Genomic DNA, 18,325 nt, shown 5'->3' with positions numbered 1-18,325 from the left:
TAATGAAAAATGTTGCGAGAACTTTAGAGGAATATCACTTATGGTTGGTGTGTATACGTAGGAGGTGTAAAGGTTGACGTTTTACACCCATAACTAATTGTTCAATATTTCCCATTCAAGCTTCAAGTCGTAACAATTGGGAGCTTGGTACTTGCCATGTATATGAATAAAAGTATGACAATATTATTTTATTTATGACTAAATTGGCACTAGCACTGAGGCCCAGCAAAGATCTCAATTGTCCAGTATTCCCCGAAGCATTTAAGGCACTAATATTTGATTGACAGCTACGGTATTGGTAATGATGACTCAGATTTTCACAAATCCCCGTTGGATTTTTCAGACAATTTGGTGTGCATTTGAAAAAGTTGCACTTGAGCTGAGCGAAGTTTAGTTGTCATAAAATAATGTTGCAAAGTTTAGTGAAAATAATATCAATTTAAAGTTTTTCTGATATGAACGCAGTAGTACTGTACTGACTGTGGTGAGTGTCCGTGGGACACATATCTCTGACCTGCTGATAGCATTACATGTATTTGCTGACGGGTATTAAACTAAAATATACGGAATAACTCGAAACTCTCGATTTTATTTGCCACACAGCTTTCATGAAATTAAAGACTGATTTTTGTGAAAGCAATTGCTAGGTCAGTCTGTATGTATTACGTGTAATTTACTTACAGAATAACGAAGTTAGAGGTATTTATGTAGATGTACATGGTAAAATGTGCTGGTTTACAGATTACAACATTATGGTTTTCTTAATGAGTTTTAACAACATAGTCAGCGATAGCACACCATTTTCCAGAAAAGAATTTAAAAAATGACAAATCTAAAACCAAGAGATTTTTTTACAAAACCCCTTTGGTCTCTATTTATGAATTTTCAGACCGATTGGTGCGCATTTGAAAAAGTTGAACGTGAGCAAAGTTCAGTTGTCATAAAAGAACATGGCCATTGTTTTTCTATGGGAAATCTGACATAGTATTCGGAAGTAAATGTCAAATTCGCACTCAGCCTACAATCGCTTGATTTAATTTTTTCATCTTTGCGTTACTTGCGATACAATTTTGAGATTTTAAGTCGTTTGAATCTCTTCTAAAATCGTATGGTTTTGATTTGATCCCAATCGAAAATGCTATGTCATTGTGCTGGCATGCCATACAGTTGACTTGACCTGTGTCTTCTGCTACTGTAAAACGTTGTAGAATATTGTTTCATTTACTACAAATTGTACTTTCATGAATAGCCGATAACATGTAATAATATATTAATCCGAATGCAAAAACGTACCTGAAGTTATGAAATGTACGGCACACATGTGGAGTTCACGTGATATAGGTCATTCCAGGCATGATGATATTGTTACACTGTGTAACATTGTATCACATTCACAAGGTGTTTACGTGTGCATCATGCACAGCGTGTGTGTACTAAAACAACGCACATAAAAGGTCACGACCTTGATGGTGACACAACTGCGAAATCATGGATAATTTATCAATATTCCCTAAAAAATGGAAGGCATGGAAGGCTACTCATCCTCAACTATATAAAGCGGCACTGTGTTCAATCATAACGCAACTAACAGTTTCCTTGAACGCAACTTTGGATGGATATTTTGGTACACGACTGTCAATGTTGTGTCAAACAGGACCTTATTACTCAAAGACCTACGTAATCAAATGTTACATCGCTTATCCATCACGATCATGTCATATATTCAACTGAAGTTTATGTACTACGTGTGCATATATATATATGTATATATGATTTACACTGCCAAGAAAGGAAAGTTGAACTTTGTTCATAGCAAAAGGTATGTAGAGCTGATGACTTCGTTAACGTACATGGTTGTAAATGTCAGCGCAACTGAAAAGGACAAGAATATGTCAAGATGGGGTTTGTTTGTACTAGTCCTACTTACATGACGGTGCACGAGTCTATATTACTGACTTGACTCTGAGGTAGGAGGGAGAATTGTCAGAATCGAGTCCCGGATTACTCCGCAGGACTACGTTTGTACTTAAGGTGTATGTCAGATGTATTTCTTTACTAAAACATGGCATTTGTAATGTAAGCATATTTTATGTTTCCATGGACGCCACTCTCCAATTTTAGATAATCTGTCTTACAATGGAACACTGGTCTAAGACGCCATGTGTGGATCGTTTGATGTTCGTTCAAACCTTACAATCTTGCTGTGTTGAACTCAGGAGTCGGTCGGAAATAAAAACAGTTTTTTTTTTCTGATGTCGGAGCTGCAAATTAGGGTTGCTGCATCTCTTTGATTTGTTTCTTTTGAGAAAAATACGGCAGTCTGGTTTTCAATGGCCACGTCAGTATCGAACGAACGCTAGGTCCCCCTTTGATCTAGACGCATCATGTGTCATCGCAGTACAATATACTAAGATTAATAGTAATACTCACAGTGTTACAGCGAAGTGGCAGTTTTGTCATCTTTCAAAAAACTACCCGTGCTTACACAGTGTGCCATATATATCGTCTACGACTATTTTTGTCTCGTAAAATAAAATAATAATATCGACATTCCTGTCTCCTAAAATAAAATAAAATTTGAAAATGATGAAGAGAACTATGGCTAGGCATGTCTTACAGTGCAAATTTTTGTTTTTTTATTTTTTTTTGTTTTGATTTTTGACGTGGGAGCGTGGCATATGCACTGCACTGCTTTGTCCATATGAATGTGTGTTCGCCGAGATGTATGTAATTTTCCAGGTAGACGCAACAATGGCAAGACAAACAATCCGGACTACGCATGCATTACAAAATATTCGCAATGCCCCTTTCTGTTTTGAAGTCAACTTCGCGTAAATTTTAGCAACTTGTAAATTACTGATTATTCCTAGTCGTTCGGCAAAGTCGTGTAAACAATAAAGTAGTGACCTGGTCACTGCCTATCTTGCTTGTGTATATTATATGTGTATGGTACACGTGTACCGTTGCATACACACATCTACATAAATGCAGTACACATGACATGCGTGATTCGCGTGATAACTATAGCTACATTGTAATACATTCTAGTGACGTCAGTTGACTTGCACGCGCAAAATATAAAAGTTGCCATCTTACTTTATAACCTTGCACTTGTCAGCAAGCTTCACGACTGAGAAATTCTGGATAATAATATTGATATTCCTGTAACAATCGATGTAGTGATACTGTGATCGATCCCAACTATATTGTGTCCTTATCATTTGAATTTGGCATGTGTCACTGGGACCCGGAAATATGTACGTACGCATCCGCACATCATGATGTTGTCAGTTGAGTTGGAGAATTTAAAAGCAGACGATATTTTGTTGGATAAAATCCAAGTACAATTTCAAACAATAACATACAGTTGGAGTCAACGATCATGTCAACTTGTACTCAAATGTGTGTGTACACTTATTTGAAGATTTTGTGATAAAAGACTGAACCAAGCTGTGTAAATGGAATTGTCAAGGACTACTGGTATATTTTAGGTATTTACAATTTATTCTGGTGATTTTAGAGTTTTAGAATTGCATAGGTTTGATACAGATAATTTCAAAACTCATGAAACCTTGTTACAACATATATCACCAACCCATTTCAAACAGCAATGATGTTTTTTCCTAAATTTGAAATTTTTAAAGTGTTTTATGACTAATTTTTCAAAAAATCACATAATATGGTTATTTTGGTTACCATGGCAACTGATGTTCATTAAATGACCACTTTTTTGAATTCAGCATGACAAACTACCCATGGTAGTGGGGTCAATGTGCAAATAAAAAGATATTTATCCGATTTATAATGTTATTTGTGAGATGTATGTGTATGCAATGAAAACATAATTTTCACGCCTACCTTATGTTTCCATGGAAACAGCCATCCAATTTTATACAATTTATGTTACACCAGGTAGCACTAACTCATACATGTCTAATACAAGGACATTTTTTCACTGTATTATCTTTTTTTTTCAATGTTTTATGTCAATTTTTGGAAAAATGATTAACATGTTATGGTGATTTTGGTTACCATGGCAACAGATGTTCATAAAATGACCCCCTGTTTTGAACTCAGCATACAAAACTACCCCAGGTAGGGTGGTTAATATTAGAGTAAACCCGATTATTACTATTATTATTATTATTATCATGTACTATTATTTAATTATTATTATTATACTCATTACATTGGCTGTCTGTTAGCTCTCTATAACATATTTCTTCTGTCTCCCATAACTCGATGGAGGCTACGGGTTCCTGATATCTTTCTGGTCTTCTTCAGCTGTATGCTCAGCCTAGGCAACTTTGACCCTCTTCAGATACCCGTGTGCTGAAAATACCGTATGCCAGTAAAAGTTCATCTCTTACATTTCTCCTTCAACAATCTTCCCCACAATCTTTGATATCTGCTTAGTCAATTTCCCGCTGTTCTCTTAAAACTCATCTCTTCCACTTACAGATTTTACTCTTCTTCTTCACCTGCCACTATGGCCATTATTCACATTGTTACCCCGTGTACAAGTGTCTTAGACTCGAGTTTTTTGTGATTTCGAATTTCTCTCTTTTTATATGATTTAATAGTTGCTTGTCATCTGCATCATTCTGTTGCAGAGTATTGGAGGTATGTGTACTTTTCTATTTAATCAGCTAAACGATGTCATAGTTGCATTAAATTATATACATCACATTTCTAGCAATTAAGCTGTTTCGATGTTAAAGGAAAATTCAACCCAGGCTTAATACTGCCTTTGGTACACTTGTGCAAATTGGCGGTATACTTAAATATAATTTCGGGTGATAACTTTCTCTCAACTTCGAAAAGTTTGGCCATTTGCTGATAGGGTCAGTAATAATGTTGAGCTCAGACGAAACTACTGGCATGAATCTATTCTTCTTTAGCTATATTTCCCCACTATCAACAGTGTGGTAAGTGACACGATCTGTCCTCTTGTTTTTGTTGTTGTTGCGACTATTAATTTGTTATTTGTTATGTTTCCAAGCAACGGCTTCGTATTTATTCATTTCTAAAAATGAGTTACCAGCTATTATAAGGACATTAGCAGATGCAGGAGCCGATGCAAAGTAAGTGTCTTATGAATGTAAGTTTACATTTTAAAAGTTTTAATATAATTTGGTACAAGTAACAAAGTGAATGTGATCTATAAAGCTTGTTGATGTAGTTATCATAATGATCATTTGCATAATTAATGATTTCGGTAATTAGGTAATATTAAATGGGCAAGCTTAATATAGGTTGGTAAAATTAATTTGCCAATGAAGGGGTATATTATGTGCGATTATTTTAACCCAGAATTTTGAATTACAACAATTAATGCGTATAGAAACATAAATTGAAAGGTTTTGCCATTAAAGAAGGCATGTAGTTTACATCTAGGTCGCCTCTTTTGTTCTGGACATAATGCCTCGTGCGTATATACAGACATGAATATTAATATTAGATATACACTGAATACCCATGATTCCTACAACTTATTTCCTTCAGCTAAATAGTCATGAATATTCAGTGTGCATCAATATTCAGACCCATCCATGAGGCAATGCTTCTCAACTAAAAAAAAACAATAGAGTTTTAATTTGGTGTTTTTGGCAACCAAGATGTGCAATAAAAATGACTTTCCATAACCCAAACTTTATGAAAACACCCTTATTTCCTGCTGCAGTGGCATTCCTCTTTAATCCTATGGTTCAATATGGCTAAAATCTGGTTAAACTAAGACCCGAAAGTGATGCTATGTTTGAAAGGGCATTTGTAGTTATTGTTTGCCAAGGTAGCGAAACAGCAAAGGAGAAAAAATAATTTCCTTGAAATCTATTATTTTCTACACCAAAAACTGTACTTTCAAATTTCATCGTAGTACAATTTGTACAAATGAAAATACTTCCTTATATTGCAAGGCAGTTAATACACCTCTCAGTCGTGTGTGCAAAAAGGAGTCAAATCTGACTTTGTTCCATCTCTTATCTCGGGATAATGTCAGAATCAAGTCAGCACTTGCCTGCTTGCGCTTACCTCCGTCTGCAAGCACGATAATGTACACCATGTAATTACATATTTGATATGCATATTAACTGTGTATTTAAACATTTGCTGAGTGTTTCTACGATTGTATAAAACATGAAACTATTCAATGCGAACTTTAATATCTATACTACTGTACATTGTATATACATTTCATTAATATATAATAAACTATCAATCCTACATAATCCTAATGGAACCACTGATAAGTTTCAAACGAAAACCTGGTATTAAAACTCCGGCCCATACAGACTGATTTCCCATTGTATGGAGCTCATCGCATATGACAAACGTTTTAGATTTTAAACATAATCGTATGTTTTAATGTAAAGTAACAGTTATGATACATAGGTCACATACTTTAAGTTGTGCTTTGCAGTTTATTGCCTACATTTTTGTATTTATAAAATGCTAATAAATGTAATTATGATATATGTTTGATTTTACTTCAGCATAATTAACTATAATGTTTGTTTACTTTGACACATTCGGAATATTTGTTTGGCGAATTTTTTTCAGTGATTGGTATCTAAATGGTACATATCTTCTTCTCTTGATGATGATTGTCATTATTGCGCCACTGGTATTCCTACCCAACATCAGTTTCCTTGGATACATCAGCGGTTTTAAGTTCTTCTTTGTGATGTTTTTCATCATAGTGGTAGGTCCAACAGACAGACAAACAAACAAACAAACAAACAAACAAACAAACAATCTATGTGAATTTCGAATTCTTATTATGATTTTCATATTCTTAGCTATTTTCCAATGGACGTCATACATTTGACAAGAAAATTTTGACAATGAGTTTTGACAATGCGTTTTGACACAGAATTTTGACAATGAGTATTAACTTACACATTTTTAAAAATTAATACTTCCCTAGCAAAATTTGTAGTTTTTTGGTGATTTCAAGGACAAAGTAATTGTATACTGATATGAATTTGTTTGTGCCGGCCAAATAAAGATTGATTACAGAACACACTCAAATAATTGATTTCTGTTTCACTTTTTACAGATTGTTGTAAAAAAGTTTTCCTTTCCTTGTCCCATACCCACGACTGACTGGGAAAATATTACAGAGACGAATATTGCAGCTTTCTTGATACAAAATACTACAGACTTAACTACGGCAATCACAAGTCTATCAACATCAGCAACAACTACCATGTCAGGAAATAGTACAGGGGACGAATGCACACCCAAATTATTCTCCCTGTCACTTGAAGTAAGTTGTGCCATTTCACTAGCTCCGTGGTTTTCATAGACTAGTTTCTTGACCAAAGTGTTCACCAGTTTGGTAGATTAAACGAATCGAATTACAAAGGTAGTGGCGGACAATCAGATCAACTTGTAGGCAATGAGCTTTTTATCTGCCTTGGTCGAGGAAAATGTCCAAAATTTGATATCGATAATTGACACAAGGTCAAAAGTCAAGACAAGATTCGAATAATGTAAGAGTCTCTTTGTATTACAGTTTTATTACAATTAATGGACTCCATCTGTTCATCAGGATTTAATGTATTATTTGCATAATGAATGATTTTCGGTAATCGGGTTATATCTTAAGAATTCAAGCTTCACATTTCCTATCATTTTGTAGATGCATTGATGATAGTGAAGCACACGTTTTTGATATAGTTTGCTATGTACGTTTTAACTATAACCAATCCTTTGCATAATCAACAACTATTTTCAATAATTACGCAACAGCTGAAGAATACAAGCTTACAATTTCATGTAAGTTGGTACATACATTGATAATGACAAAGTGCTGGTGTCCTATAAAGTTTGTTGATGTTACAGTAGCTTTCTTAGTGTTTCGTTTGCATAAATAATTATCTTCGGTAATTTCTCAAACATGCAAGCTTCAAATTTCAAACAGTTTGGTATAATTAATTTCTCCATGTATGATAGCTATAGCTCAGAACTTTCAATGCCAATAACTGCGAGGGTAAGAACAAACAACTAAAGGCTTTGGCATTCGGTTTACATCTGGTCTGGGTTTGGGATGCTCCTCTCAACCCTCTGCAGTCAACACATTGATGAATCAGTTAAGATCAGTTATGGAGTCACGATGGGCAAATGGTTAAAGTGTCTGGCTTGGAATCTGCAGGTTGCATGTTAGAGCCCCATCAATGCCGTTTGTTTCTGAGTGACTAAAGTCCTTGGTCAAGATTTGAACCATGACTGTGCCTTGGTCAACCCAGTTGTGTAATTGGGGACCTGTTAGGATAGAGGTTGCGATGTGAATGCTTTAATCATATGCACTTATAACGGCTGCAATGGATTGTATGCTTACCAGGAAGTTGATGAAGTATAAAAAAAGTTTTCCGATATCCATGTTGCCAGATGTAGGTGAGTGTGTAGCCTCTTCCTATAACGCTATGTTCTAATGGTAGTGTCGCACTAATAGACCTGTGCTATAACTCTTCTTGGGCAGGATTACTGGATGGTTGTGACCTCGACAGGTTGACTAGATCTCTACAGTCCACCCTCACCCCCACCAACTCTAGACAAGCCTTGTTTATCTAGAAATAGGTTCAGCTTAGATATGGCAATGGATTTCTATAGCATGGTATTCCGAGCTCTCAGTTGTTTTCTGTGTTTGCCATTTGTAAGGCCTTCAGAATCGAGATTACCTCCCGAAAAGCTCCACCTTGCACCACCCGAATGATTGATTTATCACTTTCTAAAACATCCTGTACATACATGGGTGTCGTTGGCTTTGTTATGATATCTCTGAGTCCTATCTCCCTATTCATGGTCTTGTTTGCTCTCAATCTCCACATGTTTGCCTTGGGAAGTAGGCAGTTTGCTTCTGATTATCTTTCTGTATTCCATGAACAATATTGATCTTATCTCTCGAATCAGTCTTTAACTCGTGTGGGCATCGCTTTTCATTTCTTTGATCACTTCTACCTCAGTTGCACTGTCACATTCAAATGGAAACTTTAATTTATTGCTGGGTGACTATCATCATTGCTTGGGTTACTGCCTATGTTGACATAATTCCTTGTACTTCCATACATCTGAGAAAGCCACTTCTCTTATCTTCCGGACCCTATTATTGGCAACATTGGTTTTCAAACATTTAGACGCATTATTTATGTACCCAAGAACCACTTTGCTATACACCCAAAAATACTCATGGAAACAATGTACCTTGTTTCCCTGGTTGGTGTGTCTCAGAGGATAAGAGCACTGCCCATTGCTGGTCTCACTGGCATTATAAAAGTAATGAACCTGTACACTTTTCACTTTACATATGTTGTAGCGTTTATAACAGCGATCCACCTTTAGATGCATAAATTCCAGGATTTTAGTTCCCAACTGCATTCATTTTAGCCAGAGGTCTTCTGGGATGGGATCATCCCAGTTTCTTGCATGATGATTTTCCCAGTTAGGACCACTGGAACTACAGTGTCCAAAGGATCATACACAAAGCTGGTGGTTGCAAGAACTCATCAACGTGTAAGTGGTACATCAGGTAGTACTGTTCTGATCTGTCATGCCTAAAGATCTGATTGCATGATGATCCCAATGAGAGTGGATGCTCTAGCTTCAGTTGGTATCACATCCACCACTTCTCTTTACTTGGCGATCCATTTGTATAGTTTAAACCCAGCTTTGACATAGCAGAGCAGCCGATGAGGAAGGACTTTGGGGAAGAAGCAGTCAACTTTATCAGAAAAGATTTGTATGTAGACGGTGAGCTTTAAATAAGTGGTGTGGGCAGACCGTCAAAGTCCTTCCTCATCGGCTGCTCTGCTTAGACCAAAGATGGCACATCCTGGTGAACTGACTACATCAAATAGGTGCACTGTCATTACTGAAAATAAGTAATTATGCAAATAATAATTACAATTAAAAACTACATTATCAAACTTTACAGGACACATTCAATTTGTTATCATCAATGTATTTAAAAAATTATATGAAATTTGTAGCTTGCATTCTTAAGATATAACCTAATTACAAAATAATCTTTAATTATGCAAGTTACTCGTGGAATATTTAGCAAAACCTAATCACTTTTAGCCATTGGCTTAAAACACATGTGCACCAAATTTCGTTTGTATTGAGACAGCCATTTAGGGGAAAATGATGACAGAGTCAGACAGACAGACAGACAGACAGACATACAGACAGACATACTATCTATCCATATAGTAGAATAGAAATTGATACTATAAATATCCAAAAATCAAAAGTCAACAAGTAAAAAATCGGTTTCTTCTGTCAGAAACACACTATTTGAGGGAGAGTTTGTCTACAAAGACTTGCGTTTTTCCATTTTCTTCAGACAGCATTTGCAGTTCCGACAATGGTATTCAGTTTTGCATGCCACATAGAAGTTCTTCCAATATTCTATGAGTTGGAAAGGTAAATTTAAATCAAAGGCTTATAAGAACTTTAACTTATACCTCGCCTCGTAGACAATTTCATACATCATTACATACATATTTCAGCCATGACCAAGGTGTTTATTGAACAACAACAACAACAACAACAACAACAACAACGACGACGACGACGACGACACAACAACAACAACAACAACAACAACAACAACAACAACAACAAAATGAGCGGGAAAATATGATGTCCTTCAAAATAATGTCACTGTTACCATGGAACCTCCTGTGAGTTTGCGCAAGAGAATCCACAGGTGCAACGTCAGTTTTCTGATAGCCCAAATATGATGTCAAAAATTGTACTTCAAACCATGTAAGCCACTTTTTGGCCTTTGCACCCTGACTACTTGGAGTTGAGCAGTCATTACAGAAAACAAAGCTTGTTAAAACAAAAGCATGGGCCCTTGCATGCATGAGGGCACCACGTTCGCTCAGTAAAGGCCTCCTTGGATGATATATTTTCTTATTGACTGAAAACATCAGACAAATAATTCAGTTTATCTTTCTGTAGACCTTCCAAGGATAGAATGCAAAATGTTGTGTATGTGTCTATAGCTGCTTCTTTCACCATTTATATGTTCATTGCATTGTTTGGATACCTCACTTTCTATGGTAAGTTAATACTGTAAACCTGGAAATTTTCGTTGAAGACTTATTTTCACGTATTTTGCTGGAAAACAAAAATCATAATGCAAAAAATAAAAAGTGACTGAAATGCCTTCTTGTTTATAAACACAATGTACCAGTCTGATTATTATTAGTAAAACAACTCTGAGGACTAGAACTGAAGACTGTAAAATCGCAAAATTTTCTAGTAGTGAAAATATCTAAGTTTACAGTATGTAATTTCAAATACCTGCACATGCCCTTGGCACATTTTGTGCTTGGTTTGTTCTTTAATGTTTTTTAAAACATGTTTACAGGTAATAGAAGAAGGGAAATATAAAGAGAAATATACAAAGAAATACTGCATAACTCAATCATGCATAGAGACCCCATTCAAGTGTTTAACCCAATATAATCACATGCAACCTTTCTTATAAGACAATGTTGTTTTACCTTCAATTGACTTTGAGGTAGACAATCAAAATTTTGCCATTTCTAAATGTTTCAGACACTGTATATTATTTGTGTTTGGCCATTTTCTAAAGGTAATGCAGAACAACGACTAATGTATGCAAGCCTTACTTTCATATCACCTTTTACTGAATGGCAGCCATATTTGTAATGGTCATATATGATTTACTGCATAATTAAAAAATGTTAATACTTTCGTCTTTGATATTGAATGCTGACCTGAACTCTGACCTTCTGGGCTAATTTTCAAAATCCAAGCCTTTCCTTTATACTATTCATTTGTTGCCATTCATTTCTCTTAAATCATATCACCATTCAGTCACATAGCTGTAAAATATTGAGGTGTGTTCTACGAAGCCTTATTATATTTTAATCCTGCACATTTAAATTTTTTTGACCAGTGAGTGTTGGCGCAAGTGTCACATAATACTCTTATATATTTGATATCTTTTGACCGGTGAGTCTCTGTGTAACTTGTTGAAATCAGTGATCTCGAAATATATATATTGTACATTCAATGAGTGCACAAAATACATTTAATGTTATGATCGCGTCATCGTCCGGGAGCTTGCAATGCATTTTATACATTCTAGGATCCGATGAATGTCTAGTCTAGGGATCGTGCACAAAATACATTTGATATATCTTTAACATTTATTGAATGTTCGAAATACATTTTTAAGTTTTGATTTTTATACACAATAGTGATAGAAATTGCATTGTATGACCCATCAACTACAAAAATGGTCATCTTTAATAAGTTGGTGCACACTTGTACTTATCTGATGATTTTTGCAACCTTAGAAAACAGTACAGAGAACGTCACCAACAGAATTAAATGTTTGAGAGCTGGGTTAGAGAAGAGAGGTAGTTTGCTGAGTCTATCTTTATCTTTGTTTCAGATAATGTTCAGCGTGACCTCCTAAAGAGCTACATGATATATAATCCTCACGACACATTGATGCTAGTTGTCAGACTAGCTGTGCTGATATCTGTTACATTTACTGTACCACTTACACTTTTCCCTGTAAGTATTCCTTCACATTAAATGTACAACTTCTACATGTCCTTCATGATCCATTATCATCCACGTGCACTCAAGTTGGCTGTTGCTATGGACATGGTCTTGTTGCTAGGCATATTTGCATACATTTTTGAATGTTTTTATTCACTTGTCTACTAATTCCTGTTGTTTTTGCCAAAGACACCACCATTTTGGCTGTTGCTATGGGCGTGGTCTTGTTGCTAGGCATATTTACATACATTTTTGAATATCTATTCCCTTTCCTATTAATGTATTTTACTATCTTTACAATATACATCATTTCACTGTTGTTAAAGGCGTGGTTATGGTTGCTAGGGCCAGTTTTGTCAATATGTTTTGAACAATAGCTGCAGAATAACATCTCCAGGAATATTACTTCCAAGTTTCAGCCCCATTCCCCATGTAGTTTGAGATATATGTTTTTGACCAAAATTGATATGTTTAGACCTAATTTGCATATAGGTGATGGGATGATCATGTTATGAATTCACCTTCATGTACACATTCCCAGATGCACCCCATTAAATTTCATCCCAATCTACTCAGTACTTTTGGAATGATAGATTTTTGACCAAACAGACACAATTTTTGGACCTAATTTGCCTATCACTGATGATAGATCATCACGTCATGAACAATGCTTAAACTAAGGAAACAGAAAAGTGGAAGATGTTGTTACACAGTTTTTGATATTTATATATTCCGCTGTTATTTTTTTGTTATAGTCCAGAAAAGCATTGACATTTTTTATTGCACCGGATAAGCCCTTTTCATGGATCCGACATACCATATTAACAGTATTTTTGCTGACTTTAGTAACTATATTGACAATTGCTGTTCCTGATTTGAAAGACATTTTTGGCACTATAGGTAAGAGATTCATGTAAAACCTTAAAACAAACATTACACACAAAATTGACAAATTAAGTTACAAATGAAGAAAATATGAATTGCTTGTCTTAACACTCACAGATAATGATGTTTTTCAGTGTATGGTTTTACTGCCAGTACGCTTATGATGCATTTTAATAGTACATCAAAGGAAGTAAATAAAGTTCATCAAAATAAAACGAAAATCTCTCAAAAGAATGAAAGCTGAATGACTAACTGCTTGTACTTTAAGCACAGCATATCTGTTGGCATGACATGTTGACACACACTGTGTTTATGTTATTTCTATTTCATTTCAGGTAGTGCAGTATCAACAGCAGCTGTGTTTATTCTACCGGCGGTGAGTTATCTATGTATTGGTATAGAACCACTCAAATCTAGGGAGAAAATTATGGTAAGTAGACAACACAATGTGTGTAATGAAATAATAGACAGACATGACATTAAAGAGGTTGGTAATGACCTTTACTTTATTTTACTTTACCTTACTTTACATCTACTGCATTCTTTCGGACTTAACCTCGATCAAAGTCTAGTATGTCTGCATATATGAAACATTTGAGACAGTAGACTGGTCGATGTTCCATCTATTTGGAAGGCCAGTCATTTGAACGTTTTGAAGAATCAGGTCACAAATGCGCATGTTATGTTTGAGTTGTTTGTTTAAAATTTTTGTTGACATGTTTCAATATTTTATGGGGAGCACTTGGAATAAAAATTCCAAGGTTGTGTTCATGCAAGACATTTGGACTAAATATTTGTTTGTTCCTTTTTCAGGCACTATGTTTATTAATTATTGGTGTACTGGTATCAATAATGAGTCTGTCTATCATCATTGCTGAAATGGTTGAACGTGATAAAGAGTAATTTGAATACCTAGTAAATTGTACTTTAAATTAAGTAAAACCTTGTAAAGTAAAACCTTCTAAAGTATAGATTGAATATAAGTAAAACTAGTAAACTGTGGTTTAAATATAAGTAAACACCTAATAAAGTGTAGTTTGAATGTATAATTAAAAACCTAGTAAATGTAGTTAAAATATATAAGTGAAAACCTAGTAAAGTGTAGTTTGAATGTATAAGTAAAGACCTAATAACGTGTAGTTTGAATGTATAAGTAAGAACCTAGTAAAATGTAGTTAAAATGTAAGCAAACACAAGTTCTTTCTTATATCAAAGTATGAATTCACTTCAGGCAATTTGCATTTGTAATTCTTTACTCCCTCCTCAGGGTATCAAAACAATGCCATGGTCTTGACACAAGGAATGATGGAGAACCCTTTCAGAAAGGTTAATCTCTTTGGACCTTTCAGAAAGGTCTGATAAATACTAGCATATCATATTTTGTAAACATGTACTTGCACTACGTCCGATATATACCAGTATATTATATTTTGAAACATTTACTTGCACTACCTGTGCACTGCATTATATGTCGTAGTATATGGAATACATCAATAGATAGGAAAACAACGTTTACAGCTTTTCAGTTTAGATAGATCTTTGACTTGTCTGTTTCTGTTTCCTTATAGAAATAAATCATATCAAATAGAATCCATGTGTATCTTTCAACTTTTTGTGAATGTGTTTCAATATCAGGGTTATGGACAATTCTTCAGGCGAGGCTATATAAAAGTAATGTGATGTGACGCCAATATTTCAATAAAGAATTTATCGTCGCTGTTAATTTCACCATTAACAAATATCGAGTGTAAATGAGTGCTGACACTACAAGTTTGAAACTCATATTTGTTAAGAAAAGTAAAAATGTGATTAGTTTGTGGCCGACTTTGGAGATGTAGCCAATTGAGCAGTAATACTAGTGCAAAAAGCAGTTGGCATGCGATTTTTCAGTGGGAGGGACACTTTTGTATTATTCAGGGAGGGAGGGGGGGGGTACAACCAATATTTCAAACAGCCAATATTTCAAACAGCCAGTATTTCAAACAGCCAATATTTCAGTGGGCAAAACATTGTATGTCAGCTGAGTGGGTAAAGAACGAGGGAAGGCATCAGCAATTCGGGAAGCATTTGCATGTTATTAATATGTGTAGAAGTGGAATTTATTTTTAATGTAATGTCCCAAGTTAGTTTTCGGTGTTTTTATGGTATTATATTAATCTAATGGCAAATATAAAGATCTTTTCTTGAAGAGATGGTGATGATGAATAATTGGGAGAGGGTAGTGAGAAGTATGCCAATATGGGGAGAAAGGGACACACATATTTCCAGGCAGACGGCTTGTGGATCCAGTAGGAGTGTATCTCATGGAATGGTGCATCGGCAGGCACATCCGAACAGCTTTCTAAAAGTTGGAAGAGACAGGTGTCGTCTCTGTCGCAGCAAAAAGATTCTGTCTGAAGCATCTATTCAGTGGTACCCAGGTACCTGCTGCTGTATTGATTGTCACTGGGTGAAGGGTAAGAGTGAAATGCAGAGGCAGGAACGATAATTGCTCATGGGAGAGAGCAAGTCGACACCAGAGATGACTTGACAGTTGCCTGTATGAAATGGTTCAAAATTTATAATATTGCTTTACTTCTAATGTTTATTTCTCAAATAAAAACACAAATAATAACTAAATAATTACGTTAAAAATAATAACTAAATAAGTAAATATATAAATATAAATAACGGAATTAGGTTGTCTTGGAACTAGTCAAGTACGTTTCCACTTGGTTACAAGTGTCCAACAAAATTGTAAGAGATCTGGTTATCCTTCTTTCATGAACTACTTGCACAGTTCAATATACAATGGGGTAAAAATAATCACATTACTTAAAAGTTGAGAAGGATGAACTATATATGGTAAAACATGATGAGTAGAATTGGAGAAAAGCATATGACAAACCTGGTTATTCGCCGAGTTGTATAGCTGTTTAAAACGAATTCTACATCCTACATGCTTAATGCTGTCTGGAATACTCTTCAAGACCATTGTGGTAGTGTAGCATACTTTATTTTGAATTGACCAGCTTTGTGTTTGCACCTTGGTGAAATATATTAAATGCATTTAATACATTTAATACATTTAATACATTCTAGAGTTGCGCGAAATACATTCTATTTCTCGGCGATGGTCCGGATAGCTTGCATTTAATACATTTAATACATTTAATACATTCTAGAGTTGCACGAAATACATTCTATTTCTCGGCGATGGTCCGGGTAGCTTGCATTTAATACATGTAATGCATTTAATATATTTAAGAAAATACCATCATACTAAAGATGTTTTATGAAGCTAACTAGATTCTTTATTAGTTAAAACACCACTTTCAAAGCATTTGGTATATTTTCCGTCGTTTCATGTTGAACGGGAACCCAGGGAACATTTACTCTCTCACCGGAAACCACTACGTTTATTTTATAATTACATAAAACCTGAGACCGCTAAAACGTAGCTTGACACTCTGCTTTCCATAAAAGGAAGTAGGCTCCGCCCTCAATTTGTTCGCAAACATATGCAAATGAGGAAGTTAATTTTTAACCCGAATAGCCAAAATCGCATGTCGAATAGTGGGCGTTGGCTACCTTTGAACTGACAGATTTCATATTTTTTGGCCAATAGAATGGTCATAACATGGAAAAAAACAAATTTTCGAAGGTGATAAAGGGTGTGACACTTACAACTTTTCTGTAAGGAATGTGTTAAACGTTTTTTGTTTGTTTCAACTCAAACACATGTTTTTGTCATTTTCTCAAGTTTACATTTTGTAAAGAATTGCGTTACTTTGTGGAAATTAGCAACCTCAAAGAGTACCCGACAATAACAAACACAGTAGGATCTTATTCACCACGTCAGTGGCTCCAAAACCGTGTCTCAGATTTTTGATTGCGTCTTTTGTTCGAAAGTAAGACGGATTTAGATGAGACATACATGGTTTATTTGGACACTATTTATTATTATTTATATATCTTCGTTACAAAAACAGATAGGAAAAATCTGAGACACGGTTTTGTAGCCACTGACGTGGTGATAAACACTGTGCGTCGTTTTCTATTGTTGGTCGAAATTTGAAGGAGCTAATTTTTGTTGAACCAAACATGCAAATTATCACGTATGTAGAGGTCACGTGATCTGAAGTACATAAAACCAAATTTTACTAATTTCATTGTAAAGAGTGGATCAAGAGCTTTCAGAAAATGTATAGTTATGGATGTGTATAATCATTACTTTCTTAACTGCAAACCAATATCAGCAAGGGACATTGAACGTGGTCTATAACCTTAATACATTCTAGAGTTGCACGAAATACATTCTTTTTCTCGGCGATGGTCCGGGTAGCTTTCATTTAATACATTTAATACATTTCATACATTTAATACATTTAATACATTTAATACATTCTAGAGGTGCACGAAATACATTCTATTTCTCGGCGATGGTCCGGGTAGCTTTCATTTAATACATTTAATACATTTAATGCATTTAATACATTCTAGAGGTGCACGAAATACATTCTATTTCTCAGCGATGGTCCACGTAGCTTGCATTTAATACATTTAATACATTTAATGCATTTAATACATTTAATACATTTAATACATTTAATGCATTTAATACATTCTAGAGTTCTGGTCCGGGTAGCTTGCATTTAATACATTTATTACATTTAATGCATTTAATACATTTAATACATTTAATAGATTCTAGAGTTGCACGCAATACATTCTATTTCTCGGCGATGGTCCGGGTAGCTTGCATTTAATACATGTAATGCATTTAATACATTTAATACATTCTAGAGTTGCACGAAATACATTCTATTTCTCGGCGATGGTCCGGGTATTAAACTTGCATTTAATACATTTAATGTATTTAATACATTTAATACATTTAATACATTTA

The 18,325-nt window shown here is 34.9% G+C and overlaps 2 protein-coding genes across 2 annotated transcripts in view; both read left to right on the top strand.

Annotated features, from left to right (window-relative positions):
- Positions 1 to 14,340, top strand: part of LOC144445031 (uncharacterized) — a 42,846-nt gene extending 28,506 nt beyond the window's left edge. The window contains exons 30-39 of the mRNA XM_078134585.1: positions 4,584 to 4,623; positions 5,003 to 5,084; positions 6,562 to 6,703; positions 7,061 to 7,270; positions 10,349 to 10,428; positions 10,972 to 11,072; positions 12,440 to 12,564; positions 13,308 to 13,452; positions 13,773 to 13,867; positions 14,251 to 14,340. Of these exons, the coding sequence (XP_077990711.1) occupies positions 4,584 to 4,623; positions 5,003 to 5,084; positions 6,562 to 6,703; positions 7,061 to 7,270; positions 10,349 to 10,428; positions 10,972 to 11,072; positions 12,440 to 12,564; positions 13,308 to 13,452; positions 13,773 to 13,867; positions 14,251 to 14,340 (1,110 nt within the window). The remainder of the gene's footprint in view (positions 1 to 4,583; positions 4,624 to 5,002; positions 5,085 to 6,561; positions 6,704 to 7,060; positions 7,271 to 10,348; positions 10,429 to 10,971; positions 11,073 to 12,439; positions 12,565 to 13,307; positions 13,453 to 13,772; positions 13,868 to 14,250) is intronic.
- A 1,288-nt stretch (positions 14,341 to 15,628) lies between these two features.
- The window catches only part of LOC144445020 (putative sodium-coupled neutral amino acid transporter 6), a 30,491-nt gene continuing 27,794 nt past the window's right edge, over positions 15,629 to 18,325 (top strand). Inside the window, exon 1 of the mRNA XM_078134575.1 lies at positions 15,629 to 15,893. Within this exon, the coding sequence (XP_077990701.1) occupies positions 15,629 to 15,893 (265 nt within the window). The remainder of the gene's footprint in view (positions 15,894 to 18,325) is intronic.

This window comes from Glandiceps talaboti, chromosome 2, assembly GCF_964340395.1.
Source record: "Glandiceps talaboti chromosome 2, keGlaTala1.1, whole genome shotgun sequence".
NCBI lineage: Eukaryota > Metazoa > Hemichordata > Enteropneusta > Spengelidae > Glandiceps > Glandiceps talaboti.
The sequence above is the reverse complement of the archived record's forward strand: the minus strand, read 5'-3'. Positions and strand labels throughout refer to the sequence as shown.